This window comes from Lagopus muta, chromosome 3 (assembly GCF_023343835.1).
Source record: "Lagopus muta isolate bLagMut1 chromosome 3, bLagMut1 primary, whole genome shotgun sequence".
NCBI classification, from domain to species: Eukaryota; Metazoa; Chordata; class Aves; order Galliformes; family Phasianidae; genus Lagopus; species Lagopus muta.
Window position 1 is genome coordinate 41,910,743 of NC_064435.1, and position 17,595 is coordinate 41,928,337.

General features: G+C 38.7%; 1 protein-coding gene across 5 annotated transcripts in view; it reads left to right on the top strand.

The window, feature by feature from the left end:
* NOL4 (nucleolar protein 4) overlaps positions 1 to 17,595 on the top strand; it is a 185,728-nt gene that overhangs the window by 20,829 nt on the left and 147,304 nt on the right. For all 5 annotated transcript variants that reach the window (XM_048939461.1, XM_048939463.1, XM_048939462.1 and 2 more), the window contains exon 2: positions 13,040 to 13,189. In XM_048939461.1, the coding sequence (XP_048795418.1) occupies positions 13,040 to 13,189 (150 nt within the window). The remainder of the gene's footprint in view (positions 1 to 13,039; positions 13,190 to 17,595) is intronic.

Sequence of the window (17,595 nt, forward strand, 5' to 3'; positions counted from 1 at the left end):
GCCATGAATTATGACTGGCTCTGGGGTGGATGGCTGTATCAATCAGTCAAGCTGTACACAGCATGTGTACATAATGAGAGGAAGAGAAACATTATTATCATTATTATTATTGAACACATCCGAGTGCTGTATCCCATTATCTTAATACACACAGTATTCACAGAGGAGTGAGAAAATGGGCAAGTCACTTAATACCGATGAATTATGGTTTTGCTTCAGTTTGAACAGACTAGTTTAAAGTAAGATTAAGACACAGAGCACCAAATTCTCATGAACCTGATGAATAATATAGCCATTATACTGTATTTAACACATAATTGAATTCTAATACTATGTTTCAACTTTTTCTTCCTGTTCTGGTAAGCAGCTGAGAAATTTGAAAGTTTGGTCTTTTTGTATAAAGAAAGTGCAACTAAGGATACATTCTTACAGAAAAAAAATGTTAATATACTGCTGGGTTTGCGTTTTGTTTCACAGGGTGGTACTAATAATTGTGAAGATCCTTATAGTTTGCATATTAACTGCTGCAGATATGAAGGAATAATCACAGAATTTAATTATACAGAGCAGACTATTTCGTCTGCATCTTTTCTTTCATCAACTATTCTTTACGTCTGCTAACTTTAGCATGCAGAGCAATACTGTATGATAGTAAATTCACAGGCATGCGTAGGTTAGGGCAGAGACTTGGCAAGCGTTTGATTAATAGCTGGTCCTTAACTTACAAATATTCTGATTTCCTGTCTTTTTTCATGCACCACATGTTGGGTAAATCAGGTTACCTACTTATTCAGAGCACCTATTTTTGAAGTGCTGTTGAGGAAGTAAAGTTTTCTTTCATTATTTGTTTGTTTAATTCTGCTAAAAATAGGAAAGGGATGGCTCTCAACATCATCAGTGATCAGAACTGGAGTGTACCTACTGTCTTCACTAAAAAAATATGAGGAAAAACCCTACCTTTTCCACACTTAATACAGCATTTACAAATCTGAGGTTTTAATCTGCAATTTCGGTCATTTTGAATTGCTTGCTGTTTAGGGTGTGTTCTAGACAGGAATAAAATTCTGTAACTGAAAGTCCAACCCCCTTCTACCTTGAATCTATAGTTTGGACATCTCTGTCATATTCATATTCATATTCAAAGCAAATAAAGGAAATAGTTTAAGCCAACTCTCCCACTTCTACAGTCGGTGATACAAGTGCATATTAGATAAGATTGCAAAACACAAAATTCATGTAGAGGCATATTGTTCAAGTGTAGACTTTTGAAGAAAGGGACTGCTATGAAGTGAAGGCCTGAACAGCAAGCACAAGCCCACTGAATTTCATTGCCAGTGGCAGAACAGACACGGCTTTTATTCCCAGCCCTCCAATGAGTGGTGCCTGAGCATGCCTGAGAGAACACGCACACAGTCTCTGTGGAAATTGCTAACCATAAATCTGTTTAAGCCCTGAAAAAAAAAAAGGGTTGGAGCACATGAGGAGCTGCAGATAGACTGAAAGAAGAGCAGTGGAGAGAAAAACAGTGGGAAAAATGTGTTTTATCCTACTGCTTCCATAGGAAGAACCAGTATGACTCCCACGAACACTGAGTATTCTCACTGTTTTCAGAAGGGCATTAAGTAAGGTGAGAAAGACTTATATTCTTATCCTCATTAAAAAGGTGTTGATGAGAATTTATTTGGAGAAAGTTTCAGTCTACTGGGTCTTTGAATAAGTTAAAGATACCCTTTAAGATGGTTGTATCCTCTTAGTGCATAATGCTATAGGCCAAAGAAAGTTTGGGCTTTCATGAAGGTTCATCATTAACAAGTGCTTTCTATCACACAGTTTCAGTATAGTACTTGATACAGAAGAATGTTCATTAGAAAAAGGATTACTAGAAGAGTTTTTAAAGGCTTCCTTTTTCAGTCATCACCACCACTTTTTTTTTCCTTAGATTCTTTTTAGATCGCAGTGTAGTAGAAAATTAATTGGCAAGGTGAAATTGCAGGCCAGTGCTGAAAATTTATCCTAAGCAAAGCCTGGCTAATTTTGACTTCAGCGTGCAGTAGCAGCATGTTTTTGCTGAATGGTGATATGAACTCTCCATCTGCAGATGTCAGCCTCCTAACGATCCTGCTGGTCAGGGCTGAACATATGGCTGAGCAGTGTTTTTCAAAACTTGCTTCTGCTGGCAGGGATTGGCCTCTTCATGCTGTGGACTTTGTTTACAGATGGGGAGAGAGGAGGAAGAAGAGGAGAAAAATTGGTGTAAATGATCTGACTGCAGTGGTGCTGCCTTGCAGAAACATCGGGCTTTGCATCTGGTACCTGTTCTTGGCTAGGTAGCCCAGGAGAGAAAAGTGCTGTTGTAGGAGTGATAAAAAATGTAGAATTAGGCAAATGTAATTTAAGATTAAGCCTACAAATGGGTTGTTAAAGAGCCCCGTACAAGTCTGTTGAGGTCATTTCATTTTGTAAAATGTGATCTGCACATACATTAACAAATTATTATAGAAAAGGCAATATTCTTTATTTACCAACTAATTTAGTTCAATGTGCCCTATTGAACACACAAGCCCTCCCTCAGGTCTGACATAAGAGCAGTATATTTTTGGAGTGAAAACTTTTGCAGTCCTTTTAGTGAATTTTCCTGACGATCTCTGATAGGTACTTCATTCATGACATTTGCTGGCTACATTGAGAATTCACTGTCAGTATCTGACATGCCATTTTCTACTTCTGTTTCAGACCTGATGGAAACATTTTTTATCTGATGTTTTGCCAGAGTTTTGTAGATCTCGTTTCCCTTCATTTGGGAACAGATCCTAATTCTCTCTACAGATCCTACTTGACTTATAGCCTTAGTTCATCACAGTTGTGATGTGAGGAGTAACTGAGGGAGCTGGGATTGTTCAGTCTGGAGAAGAGGAGGCTCAGGGGAGACCTTATTGCACTCTTCAATTCCCTGAAAGGAAGTTGTGGCAAGGTGGGAGTTGGCCTCCCTTTCCACATAACTAGCAATAGGACAAGAGATAATGGCCTCAAGTTGCATCATGGGAGATTCAGGTTGGATAGTAGGAAAAATTTCTTCTCTGAAAGAGTGGTGAGGCACTGGAACAGGTTGCCTAGGGAAGTAGTTGAGTCACTGTCCCTGGAGGTGTTCAAGAAATGGTTAGATATTGTACTAAAGGACATGGTTTAGTGGGGAAACAGGTGGTAGATAGATGTTTGGCTGAATGATCTTTGAGGTGTTTTTCAACCTTGGTGATTCTATGATTCGATCACTGTGTGTGCAAACAGAAATCTGTGCCATGCACTCAGACCTTTGGATGCAATTTTGTGCTAATCTTTCAGATGTGTGAGCAAAGGCCCGTAAGCCTGATCAGGTAACATTGCTTGTGAATTACAGCAAGTCCCTTCATAATCCCCATTCACTACTGCTTGCAGAAATCCAGAGGGACTTCCATTTCAGTTTATCCTCCAGGAAATTCCCATCTCAGAGATATCACTTTGCACCCACTCAAGCAGGCAGCTTTCTCCTGGAGTAGGCAGTATACTGGCAACTGAAACAGAGAGAACCAGCCCCTGGTTAGAGCATGGTTTGTTGCTGGAGGCTGGTGTCCCTTTTGGCACTGGGGCTGTGAATAGCTCTCTTTCTTCTGTGCCCACTGAACTAGTACCTGGGTTGTGTCAGTACCAAGGCTCCCTATGGGTGATGTAAAGCCACTAATGATTTCTCCTCCATTCCTACCGTAACCTGCCTGTACAGCACCAGTGCAGCTGAAAAGCTGTCCCTGGTGCCTTTACTGATGTTGCTAATGAGGTTACCAATTAATGGCACCTAATGGTCTGTTGTAGCAATGGTTTTGGTGATGGAGACAGCTGTCCTCCGGGAACTGTGCTGAGACCATGAACTCATTTTGTGTAAGCAAGTGAACAGCTGTTGCAGAAACATAGATGGGAGAGATTAGGTCACACACTTCATCCCTTCCACCCCAGGGTTATTCCTTGCAGCTCACAGCAGGTGGAAGCAACTTGAAGGGACAGAAGCCCTTGCTGGAGCTGAGCCCAGAGATCTAGACAGACTAACACCATAACCTACTAACAGTCTTCTGATCCAACCCATTACCCTGACTTTTTGGAGTATTTCACAAATTACGGAGGCTTTTAAAGCAATTTATTGTATATATGTTTTTAAGCGTTGTCACTGAACAGTGTTGATCTGTGGTGTCGTAACCTGATTACAGTATGTGACTCTTGGCACATGCATAATCACATTATTTATTAAAAATCCTCCCTGTGGGAACACCCTTGTATCAGACAATTTGGAGTTTGTGGAAGATAATTCAAAAACACACATTTAATTTCACGAGCAGCACTTTGGAGCAATAAGTTCTCACTGTTTATACTTTAGTGTTAGGTTACTTCGGGCATACAGTAGTTGCATTTCATCAGTCTGAAAAAAGGTGGCATTATAGATCTACATTGCATTCCCCTACTGCTTGAATACCTGTAAAGTATAGCACACTTTAAAATGTAAATGGGCAAGTTTTGAGACATCAAAGGACTGTGAAGAGTTAATATTGTTAGTAGATTTACCACTGCTGTTTCCTGAGCTGGTGACAATACCAGAGACAATAATTAAAAAAAAAAAAAAGCAGCAAAAAGAAACATATTAGAACATATCAAACAGGACCACTTTAGTATCTGTAGTCTTCAATTTTATTATCCTTTGCAGTCAAAAATAATAGAAGCGAATTAGTAACCTTGTTTGGGACAATTATTGTCATTCTCACAAAAGAGATATTTATTGTATATTATTGCTATCCTAATATTATCTGCACATTCAGTTTTACTTACAGTAAAAGAATAACACGCTATTTTAATGGGATGAATTTTCACACATTTTCATCATGTTTCATGGTAGAACTGAAGTCTTGGCAGTTTTTTTAAGCTTAAAAAATTTCTTAGGATTCACACAATTATAGAAAAAATTTTTGAGAGTTCCTCATAGTTAGATGAATCCTCTAATGAGCCATCAAGAAGAAGTAAATGCATTAAAACTTTGATAATGAATGTGAGATGAAGCAAAAACTTTAGATAAAATTCATCTGTGTTGCACTCCTCCTCTTTGGTTATCTTTAGTGTCCTAGCTAAGTGTCCTACCTTGTAGCTTACAAAACTGGGGGTTTAAAATGACCAAGTGAAATGTACTGAATATTTTCAGAACTTTAGTGAATATTTGAAATATATATATATATTTAAAAGACAAAACAATTATTTCTAATAGAAAACCACCCCACTTGAAAACAGACAGCATCCTTCAGAGAGCAGGAATTGAAAGTCTGGTTAACATTTTTGAAGGAGGAAATAGTTGTCACTTTTCTGTATTAAATAAAGACTTCTGGACACACTACTTGAAAACGATCTAAGATCAGGAATTATTTTCTAGATGCCTTTTTTAAAAAAAGAATTCATTACTGAATTATAGTCTATTCAGATTTATCACACAAAAGTGCCAACTGCAGTCTTCCATGAGGTGTTGTATGAGCTCTTCCTTTCCATCCAGTTCTAGCTACTTTTTACTAAATAGGATGCATTTAATGCCTCAGTTCATTGTTTCTGTATTAAATATATCAACTGCAGATAGTTTTGTGGAAAAAAGCAACCATTTGCTTTTTCTGTGAAATAAAAACAAACCCAAAATCAGTCAAAGAAACAAACCTCATACACACACACACAAACAAACAAAAAGGCGTGAAAGAGCACAGCCGCAGTAGGACTGTGCATCTAACGATGAAAGCATCACCTGCCATTTCAGCAGGCTAAGCAGGCAGGAACTTGCTGCCATAAGAGGCATGAACAGGGAGGAATATGGCAGTATGGTTTCAGTGTCAGAATATATGATTGTTCAGCATCTTTCTTCCTCCTGCTCTCCTAGTCTGTGTGTCCCTGAGCTAGACATGTAAGCATCTTCCTCACCAATCTGGGTAGTATTCATCACAGTGTGCACATGTGAAAAATGCAGCTTGCCATGAAGATGCTATGGCTGCATCTGCATTGGTGTTTTAGTTTGGAAAAGGAAAGCGTGCTTGAAACAAAGCTCCTGTCCACATTCACTTAACTGTGTCCAGTGCCAGGGACCAGACTAGAGCCAGACTGAAGCACGTGTACTGTGAAAGCAGCTCCTTGTTATCAACAGCTTTAGCTCTGCAGTTCTGCTCTTCTTGTGCTGCTCTGCTTGCTCACCTACATATCACCTGTGGTGTTTGGTTAGACTGGATCAACAGACTTAACAAATAGTAAAATGTGGCCTGCCTTGTGACCAATTATTCAGAATAGTTGTGTGAATGTTTAAAAGTCTAAGAAGAAAGAATTAACAAAAAAGTAGAAATAAATAAATAAATAAATAAATTTAAAAGTGCTAGCATGCTGAGTAAAAACCTGCAGGCTCTGTCTGCTTTGAATTCTCACTGGGGTTTTGTCTGTCCCCCTTCCAACTTCAGTATGGATTCAACTCGAGGCATCTGTTTGAAAATGCTTCTTGCTTCCCATATCTGTACTTATTTTAATAGGAGAGAAAAGAGACAGTAGAGTGGCCCCATGCTTCATTTCTAAGCCCTTCTCCTGCACTAGCCCTCATGATGGTAGGTTTGCCTATCCATCCATAATTCTCCTAAGACAGATGAAAAATAAAAGTTTCTGCCCTTCTCCAATATGGATAAAGCTTTAAATATTTATCTCTGAGACACTGACCAGTTGTTATCCTCTTTGTGCCAGAAGACCAAACAGGTTTCTGATGATACCTCTGAAGGTATCTTATCAGTCTTGAAATCATTCCCAGGACCATACTACTACATTTCATGGAAATAAGCCTTCCTTTTGCAGCTTGGCAAGCTGGGTTTCACAATCCATTATCTGTAATTGCTAGAGCTTGATTTAATAGAGCTAGTGATTTACACCAGAGGATGACCTCACCTCAAATTACTCAGTAGGATAGTCCTTTTAGGTGGGATCTTTTCAATTTAAATGGCACTCATCACTCATTCTCTTATGGTTTGTTGAAAGATTGTGCTTTGGTGCTATCCCATCACCTTGACTCATCCAAGAGACAAAGGGAAAAAGAACTCAGTGTTTATTTGGTCTCTCTTGCTGTTTATTAGGTTTCTGAAAATCTCCCATCAGGACAATTAGAATCATAGAATCACTCAGGTTGGAAAAGACCTTAAGGATCATCGAATCCAACCATGACCTAACCATACTACCCTAACTTTTATTCCTACAGCTTTCAGAAATCTCTGCTTGGAAGAAAATCCGAAACACTGTATCGTTTATTTTTAGTTTCTTATCTCAAATTTGTTATTTTACTTCAGTTAATTCTATTTTCAAAGTTAATTCTTTCGGTTTTCAAAATTTATTTCCACAGTGAAGCTTGACTTGTTAGTGGCACAGCCAAGCTTATTGCGTTACTCCTTGTAAGGTTAGTGCTCTAAAAGTTCCAGAGAAAGAACTTGTCCTGTGGAAATGGTGTATTCTTGCCTTCATGAATCTTTGATTTTTCTTGTCTCCATCTGCTGGCAGAAGATGAGATTAGCTGTTCAGATGGTTCATACAATGGGTATCAGAAACAGTACATTTCAAATAATAGATGTCCCTTTTGCTCTTATAGGGAACTTCCATTAGGAACTAGATAGAAATGATCTATTTATTTTTATGCCACTTAATAATACCTGCCAAAAAATAATAGTTTTTGATCTGTTGTAGATTTCTGTGATGCAGACAGTAGAGATTTAGATATTCAGATGAATGTACTAATAACTTGAGAACTCAAATCAATGTGCCAATGAAAGTAGATTTGTTCATTTCTACAGTAGCAAGAGATGCTCTTAAATAGTAATCAATCTTCTTAAATTTTCTTATTTTTACAGCTACATCTGAGCATGCAGATAAAGGCAGTAAAAATAATGGTGTTTTCAATCTGATGATTCATTGTAAAACATTTTAGCAGGCAGGTATATATGGATTATGTTACACACAAACTACTGGTTCATCCTAACACAACACAAATGTTGCTAGTGTTTGCTACAAAAATAATGAAACACCAGCCTACCATCATGTCAGGAGTTTCTTGTGCATAATCTATCAAGGTGGCTGGGTAACATGCAAAACATTTTGTAAGGTCATATAAAGCATTCAGGGTGCAGGGCTTCAGTCAGCAAAAGACTTTGCTTTCTGTCCAGTGAAAATGTGAAAGACAGCAAAAAAGCGTGATAGTCAGCTGAGATATGATGGCATGAATGTGCTTTATGTTCTCTATAATCCATACTGGTATATTCCAGAAAATTGTTATACAAATATTGCAGCAAAGTGGTCTTGTATTTGCTTGTCACTTATGTAATGTGACAAAATATTTAGGTTGATTGTTATTTCCATCTACCCCTAAAGTTTTGTAGACGCTTCTGGCATTGATGTGTTTACAGCAGAAGTTTTTATAGATTTGAGCATTTTTTATAGAACTACCAACCAAGCCTATTCTTTTATTTGCTATTTCCTTCTGTCACATTTTTATAGGAATATTTTTCAAACATTGTAAAGATGCTGATAGTTATAGTCATTCATGAAGCAAGAGGATGTTTTATGAGTCCTATTTGCCCCAAGAAACTTCAACACGAGATGTAGCAGGTGTTCTCAAGCAAGAAACAGCAAGAACCTTTTTTTGGTCAGCTTTAATTTTAAAGGCTTTTTTTATTCAGCTAACTGCTAAAACGACTGCTTTCTGGGCTCTATTTATTTATTTATTTATTCAATCATTTAATAGATCTTTTTGATCTCTTTGCTAGGAGTTTTGGATCATTGGCAACCTTTTTTCTCTTTACTCTTGCTAGCCCTGCAGGTCCCGTCTCAATGTAGGAGACTGACTCTCCTCAAGCGTCATTGTTCAAAGGGATGCTCAGCAGTTTTTGAGAGGTGCATAACTGTCAGTAAAATCAGTACTGTCCAGAAGCGTATTAGAGTACTCTTTGTGTACATACCTAAACAAAATTGAACAACTTTAATCTCAGATTGCACATTCAATTTGTAGGGCTGAAAATGAAAAGGAACGTCTATTTATTTATATCCTAAGCACATAGGAAGATCATAGGAATAAACATAAATGAGATCTGCAATGCAAAGAGTAAAATTAAGTAACTCTGCTGTGGTAGAGATTGAAACTGTTCCAGCTCCTGTAAGGATGAATTGTGCTTTGTAGTGATTGTCACACTGTTGACCAGAGAGGAATGTGAGACAACTGATTTAAAGTAAGGACGTACTTCTGTGATAGCTGAAACAAATGGGATGACAGTCAACCTAATAAATTTAAGAGTCTAAGTCCAATTTTTGAAAAGAAACATGCAGTGGAACTTCTATCCCTAAGTCAACTCCAAGAGTGGAACTTGAGTTCTTGCCATGATGAAAAAGATGCTTAAAAATACCCCAGTGATTTATAAATATCTTTCCTGCTCTCCTAGAGCTGTTAGTCCTCTTGTAACTTTGAAAATGATCTTTGAGCTTCTCAGTTATTGAGTTATCAAGAAGGGACTCAATTAATATCTGGTTCTATCCAAGAGAGGATTTACTCAAACTGTTCCTGACAGATACTTTCCTAACCTGGTCTCAAAATCCTCCTGTGACAGAGATTCCCAAACCTCCCCAGGCAAACTATTACTGTACTTGACTATCCACATCAATAGTGAGCTTTTCCTAATGTGTAATGTAAATCTCCCTTGCTGTGGTTTAAGCCTATTACTTGTCCTGTCCCTTGTGGACATTTCACAGCCTTTCAGACATCTGAATAGCATTATCATGTATTCCCCCATTTGTCTCTTTTTAGACTTAGTTGAGGCTAAAAAATTTCCCCTTAGGCACTGTGAAAATTTTACCCAAAGCCAGCTTATAAAGAACTGCTTTGTTAATGCCTTTATCAAACAGCAATTTCAGGATAAAAGTGTAATGTAATGGCATGTGATGGGAAAGTCCAATACAACTGCGTCCACTTCAGAGACATTATGGTTGATATGGAGGTCTGGGGTTGTAACACTTGCCCAGATTTTTGCTTGCTGAAATGTCAGTGCTGGGATATCTAAAGTCTTAGTAAATAGCTATCTCATTCTCATTCAGGTTACTTATCTGGTGTATTGCGGTTAGAGCTTACGTCTCTGCAGAGCACTGCCAGATGTACTTAACAGCCTGCTCCTGGCAATTCAGCACCTTTTTTAACACTGCAGGCTTTCTGAAACAAGGTCTGCCTTATCACCTTGTGCAGCACTATGCAGAATGAATCCTGACCAATTCACTGACGAGCTCCAACCAGATTCGTTTACGATGAAAAACAAGTGTAACTGCTAAGTGATAGTGTTGTCTCTCCTGAAGAAGTTTCCACTCTGTGTACACCATTTTTTTTCCTATCACTTCTGACTGACAAGATCTTCAAAGTTTGTATTCATTTTCTGGCATTTCAGTTAGAAGGCGTGACAAAGAGTTTGTGCAGATTTTACTTCCTTGTATTTTTAAAAGTTGCAGTGATGCTTACTGCGATAGTCAGCTGAATGAAACCTGAAGAACACTCATATCATGCTTACCTCTCTTTGGATCTCAGAGACCAGTGAAGGAGGGGCAGGGGGACTTCCAAAAAAGAACACCTTACACTTACGGCCATCAACAACAGCAGAAAGAATTTCCATTTTGAGGTTCTTCTTTGAATATATACCTAATGTTTGTATGTGTCAGCTTTGCTGATGTAGCATCTCAGGTTTTAAATTAATATTCTTGTAATGGATTTTTCTTTAATTAAAAAAGAGAGCTCCCCCATAGGAAGTTTCCTAAAACAAAACTCATTAGTAATAAGCAGATAAAATCTTTATCAGTTAATCAACACTACAAACTTCTGACAGTTCTGAGAGCGGCGTGAGATAACACTGTCGTCATAATAAGAGCATTTGAAATCATTAGGAATCCCACTGAGCCATTTGGGTGGTGTGAGAATAATGATAGAGGGATGGGCCCCCTGCAGAACTCACATGTGAATTCCCCTAAAGATTGAAGCAGCAAAAATCTTGATTTTGTCTTGGCCCCATCTTTAAAACATTTTTTTTTTTTTTTAAATAATACACAGCAATGAAGAGCAATACAAAGAAAATTCTTAATGCTGCTGCTACCAGAACCTGGCATGATGCCACAAAATTTTTGAGCAGGTGGTTAGTGAAATTTTAGGGAGTTCTCGGGGATGGGAGCATCTCTACTGTCTCTGAGCTCTTCTTCCCAGCTGATCTCTCTGAGGATTTAATCTTTGGTGGAGACTGTAAATTCCTCACCTTTCCTCCATCCTCAACACAGTCACATCTGCCACTCTTCTTCTTTGCAGGACTATGGCAATCTTCTTAACATGCATGTCAGGGAGTTCTGCTCCATTCCAGCTTTCCTGAAACAGGGAGCACAGACTGCTGAATTGATCGTAGAAAGTATCTAGCTTTGGGCAGGGGACTTCTTTGAAGAGTGGTGGGAAGAGCAGGGGCATGATGGAAAAGGACAGCACAAGCTTGCAAAGTATCAACACCACCTAATCTGATACCATCAGGCACTTGCAGAAAGCTATGCTGTAGAGATACTGATATTTTATCTATCATTGCTAGTGATGTGTCAGTGCCCCGTTGCCACCCTGGAGATCCTTTGAAGCCATTGGGATTATTTGGATTCTTTCTATGAACTTTGTGAAAAATAAAAGTATGTGGGCTGGAATAAAATGGTGAGGAAAAAAAATAGTGGTTGTTCACATCCAGCAAACTTACTGGAATGGATTACCAGGAAGTTATTAGAGTGGGGGCAGCAACTTGGAATTGTATGCAATTGTTGTATTTTTATTTCTCATCTTTTGTCTGTATTTGGTCACAACAGCAGTAATTTCATTTGCTTTGTTACAAAAGGGTGAATGTAAATCAGGGTTGGTTTGGTTTTTTTTTGGTGGCATGACTTACAGCAGCAGTAATGACATTATCAAATGTGTTAGGTTTTGAAGGTTAAGTGACATTGTTGCCTTCTGAGATCTAACTTTAAAGATTGTGATGGATTGCAAGTGAATGGGCCATTCTCATTTTATTCCTCCTATACTTACCTTGTATTACAAAACATAGCCTGCTTGATAGCTGCCTGCCCTACAAAACCAAGAGTGCCAGCTCCTGCCTCTTCATTAGAACTGAATCCATAGACAGCTGTGAAAAAAACCCAGCCCTTATGGATGGTCCTATTTAAAGGCTTGAATTGAAAGGTAGTAATTAATTTCAGAGCCACTGGGGCTTCTCTCTGTTTAGAAGTCTTCAGCTTAGAAACTGTGTGATAGTGTCTTTGCTTTTCTGTCCCTCATACCAATCTGACCTCTGAGTAAAAAAACAAAACAAACAAACAAACAAAAACCCCAAAATTTCCCTTTCTTTTCCTTATATTGTGGTATGTCTTCTTGTAGTGTATTTTCAAGCAGATTTTCTGGCAGTAAATTGTTTGCAACAACTTCCTTTGTATTCATAATTACAGTCAGCTCTGTCACCTGCAAATTAGAACCCTTTATTAAATACCTTTATGAGATGCTAGGTACAGATTTACTGGGAGGGAAATGAGAGGATAAAAGCACTTTGATTCTTATTAACAGCCACATAATGCATTTCTGTACCACGTGGTACAGAATGCCTTTGAATGTTGTTTGTGCATTTGGAGAAAGAAGCATGGGTACTTTTTGTTTCATTTTTATAATACTGGAGTGAAAGATCACTGTCAAGAGTCTAAATGTCCTGGCCTGGCAAAATGAGCTGATTGTAGGGAATGGTGTCATATGATCCGATCCTTCTGATAATATAGCTTTTTTACATTAGTCTTCCTGTCATACATACACTGAGTGGGTGACCTTCAGTTCCCAATGGCAGGGTCTTTAACTTGCTGTCACAAAAGGAGAATGTGTCTCGTAATGATCACCATTTACCTATTTATCCTCTCCTTATCTTTTTTCTTCTCTCTTTTTACTTTCCAGGATGGAGTAGGTGTAGATGAGAAGCTGTCTTTACGGCGGGTAGCCGTAGTAGAAGATTTCTTTGACATTATCTATTCCATGCATGTTGAAACTGGGCCTAATGGAGAACAAATCAGAAAACATGCTGGACAGAAGAGAACATATAAAGCAGTAAGTACAAAAAAACCCAACAAACGACCAACTAAAAGTAAACATCAGTCTCTAAACACATCAATTATTTGGATTTAGTCATATGACATGCAACTTGTGGTGTTGTTTTTTTTTGTTGTTGTTGTTTGGTTTTTTTCACACTTAGGTTAGTATTGCAAAATTCAACCTTAAATTTATTTCAGAGACCTTTCAGGAATGCATGCCAAAATACAGTTTGGAAATCAGGAAGGCCAAACTTCCTACTCATTGGATCCTGGGCCAGATCCATTGTCTTCAGATCCACTGTCTTCTACTCATACTGGTAGAAGAATAGAATTTATTATTTTCTATACTGGCTTGACACTTTCTCTAATAACTATATCAACAAGTTGTTATTAAATTAAAGAAGTCTGAAAGAAGACTTAAAATGTATTGAGACAACTTTGCTAAATGGAGTGTTGTATTTCTACATATGAAGTTTCCTTGTAATTTATTGCTGCTGACTAAATATTCTTAATGGATTAACGGCTTGAAAACTCGTATGTTTCTGGAAGTTTTCATGCCACAGCTGCTCCCACCCTGGCTGGGACACATATCCTTCACAGATGGTCCCAGTGGAGATGGGGGTGTCAGGAGGGTGGCTGAGGGACTAAGGTGACTCCCTGAATTGAATCTGAATTGTCACCCTCAATACAGAACTCTTAACCTTAAAAGTGATCTGCAGTTGTGCTGATCAGTAGTGAGCCAGCCGTGTGCCCAGGTGGCCAAGAAGACCGATGGCATCCTGGCTTGCATCGCAAATGGTGAGGTGAGCAGGACTAGGGATAAAAATCCTGCCCCTGTACTCAGCACTGGTGAGGCCCCACCTTGAGTACTGTGTTCAGTTTTGGGCACTTCAGTACAGAAAGGACACTGAGGTGCTGGAGCAGGTCCAAGGAAGGGCAACAAGGCTTGTGAAGGGCTTGGAGAATATGCCCTATGAAGGGTGACTGAAGGAACTGGGGCTGTTTAGTCTGGGAAAGAGGAGGCTGAGGGGAGACCTTATTGCTCTCTTCAAACACCTGAGAGGTGATTGCAGCGAGAGTGGGGTTAGTCTCTTCTCGCTGGTAACAGGTGACAGGATGAGGGGAAATGGCCTCAAGTTGCCCAAAGGGAGGTTTAGTTTGGATATTGGGAAAAACTTATTTACAGAATGGGTTGTTAAGCACTGGAATAGGCTCCCCAGGGAGGTGGTTGAATAACCATCCCTGAATGTGTTTAAAAACCATTTGGATGTGGTGCTCAGAGACATGATTTAGCAGAAGGTTGTTAGGGTTAGGGTAGCATGGTTAGGTTGTGGTTGGACTTGATGATCTTTAAGGTCTTTTCCAACCTGAGGAATTCTATGATTCTAATGATTCTAACCATTTTTTAGTAAAAGGCCAGCAAATGTGTGGGCACTCTAGTTTTCTGACATCTCAAACTTTAGTTGTAAGAAGTAACTTATATATATAACAATCTTTTATTTCTCTCTGAATCCCTTCACAAATATATTTTATTTATTGTCCATTTCAGACAGTTTGTTGTGTGATAAGCTCTTGGCAAGGTTTCTCATAATTTGTTCCCAGCTGTATTGACCTCAACGTAGTCGTATAAAGGAAGACAGCAGTCATCTGGGTGTGCTTTGTATGGCTTGGAGTGATATTTCAGCATTAACAAACACAAACTGTCTAAATTAATTTTCATCTGTCACCTCAGCCATTTTGATACTTGATCTTGTGTTTTAGAAAGCATTAGAAAAGTTGACCTTTGTCTCTGTTTTGTTTTACTTTGGTAAGCTGTTCAAATGTACAGGTCACAAAGTTTGTAGAATAAGATACAGGTATAAGGAAAAAGAAAGAAAAAAACACTCCAGAACAAACTAATATAAATTCTTGCTGTCTGTCCCAAGATAACAATTAGGCTAAATAAATTGGCCTCAAACTCTTGCAGACTAACTGGGGGAGCACATGCTGCTTTACTGGCCCTGTCAATGAAAATATTCTCACTAAAAATGATACGCAGTAATGTCAGTCTGTTCCAGAAAGCCACACAGTATCTCCTTCTGTGATGCAGCAGAAGAGGTAGTGTCTTGAGTAATAATCTTGTAAAAATGATACCCTAAGAGCTTTATAAATCAAACAGAAATATTTTGGCAGATCTTAATTTTATTAAGTGAATTGGAAACATGATTAATTTAGTCTTGCTTCTTTATTCACAAGTCAAAAGTGAATCATCCTTGACTTCTGTGAATGTATATATTATGCATAAGCATTCAGCAAATAGTTTGAGTGAACAATTTTTACAGGGATGGCGCTTCATCTGCTACAATTGCAGCTGATACAGCAGAAGGAAGGGTTGCCATCCAGAAGGATCTTGAAAGATGGACCCTTGTGAACCTAATGAGGTTCAACAAAGCAAAGTGCAAGGTTTTGCACTGCGGTTGAGGTAATCCCAGATATGTATACAAATTGGGAAAATAAATCCTTGAGAGTAGCCTGTCTGAGAAGGAGTTAGGGATCCTGGTTCATGAAAAACCTAAAATGAGCCAGAAGTGTGTACTTTCAGCCTGGAATGGTCAATGGTATCAGGGGTTTCATCAGAAGAGGGGTCCCTGCAGGGCGAGGGAAGTGAAAGTAGCCCTGCATTCTGCCCTCATGCGGCCCCATCTGCATCCATGTGTGGGGCCAATACAGGAAAGATGAGAAGCTGCTGGAGAGGGTCCAGAGAAGGGCCACGGAGATGGTCAGAGGCTGGAGCATCTCTCCTATGAAGATAGGCTGAGGGAGCTGGACTTGTTCAGCCTGGAGAAGAGAAGAATGTGAGAAGACCTCATTGCAGCTGTCCAATATTTAAAGGGACTTTATAATCATGAAGGAAATAAACTTTTTACATGGGTAAATAGTGATAGGACAAGGGGGAATGGATTTAAACTAAAGGAAGGGAGATTTAGGTTAGATGTAAGGGGCGAATTTTTTACTGACTGGTAAGGTGCTAGAACATGTTGCCCAGGGAGACTGTGGATGCCCTTTCTCTCAAGGTTTTTAAGGCCAGGTTGGATGGGGCCCTGGGCAGCCTGATCTAATACTTAATCTGTCGGCTGGCAACCCTGCCTTTGGCAGGTGGGGTTGGAACTTATGATCTTCGGAGTCACTTCCAACCCAAGCCATTCTATGATTCTATGGTTCTATGAATTGCTATTTGTTATTCATAATTCCTGGCATGTGATGATCACATTGCTTTTGCTCACTGACTGGACAACTAGAATGTCTCAACAGAAAAAATGATGGGAAGAAAGCCACATTTTTGGTAAAAATTGCTAAACTTCTGTAATACATATATCTTTCATACCCAAGTATTTCTAAAAAAAATACATGGCACAGCTCTAAGGACTGCAGCATAGTAATTTTGAGTAATTAATTTGCTTATATATGCACGAGTCACTATTTTCATTTGAGAAACTGCTTTATTCAGGACTTTGAATAGTATTCAACCATGGTTAGAAAGGTAATTAAATTGTCAGAAGTAATTTAATTTACCACTGTTCGCATTTATATGGAGTAACAAATTTGGAGTTGGTAGAGCCTTTTTCATTTTTGATAGTGTCCCCCCCCAGTTGCTGGAGTACTCAAAGATATTGGTATTTCTCTCTAAAAATATGTTCAGAACAGCATACAGACTCAATTACCAACTCTGTAATCTTAAGTGAGTTGTTAATGTCAACTGTGTCACTGGTGTTTTTGCAACTGATTTCTGTGGAACTTTCTATGGAGGTGCTGCACAGGAAGGTACATAGGAGATGTTGCTTGGTAATTTTAAAAAAGCAACATATTGGAAGGGAACTTTTACATTTTCATGGTGCAGCAATGTACCAAACTCAAAATTTAAGTTTTCTTGGCACAGTTCCTGCAGATTAGTTAAGAAAGGATCTGTGCTTCAATATTCAAGATTAGAATGAGTTCCCATTCTATTCTTCTCCGTGCACTAACGCGTGAGAAGGGAACTGTACAAATTCTGTGTCGATGATTTGGTAGAGTAACCTTGAAAATACGTATTAAAAAGTGCACTTCCCATTTAACTAGCAGGTTTCATGCTCATGCTTGACTTGTATACAATATAAGATTGATAGGCTATGTTCTTTGCCAGCATAGCTGTAGGTAGACCTATACTAGTAAAAAAAGTCTTGACTTAGACGTGTTAAATGAAACCAAGAGTTGTCATGCCTTTAAATTATATCCAGAGTGTTGCAGTATTGAAATTCATCAGAGTAATTTTGATTATTTCTACAGTTCCCAAGGAAGTTTACAAACAGGAGGGCCTTGAGGGAGATAATTCCTGCACAAGGCAGGATATGGGACACAAGGTCAGGCCAAGCTGTTGGCTCAGCAGGAGTACAGTTGGCTGGGAAT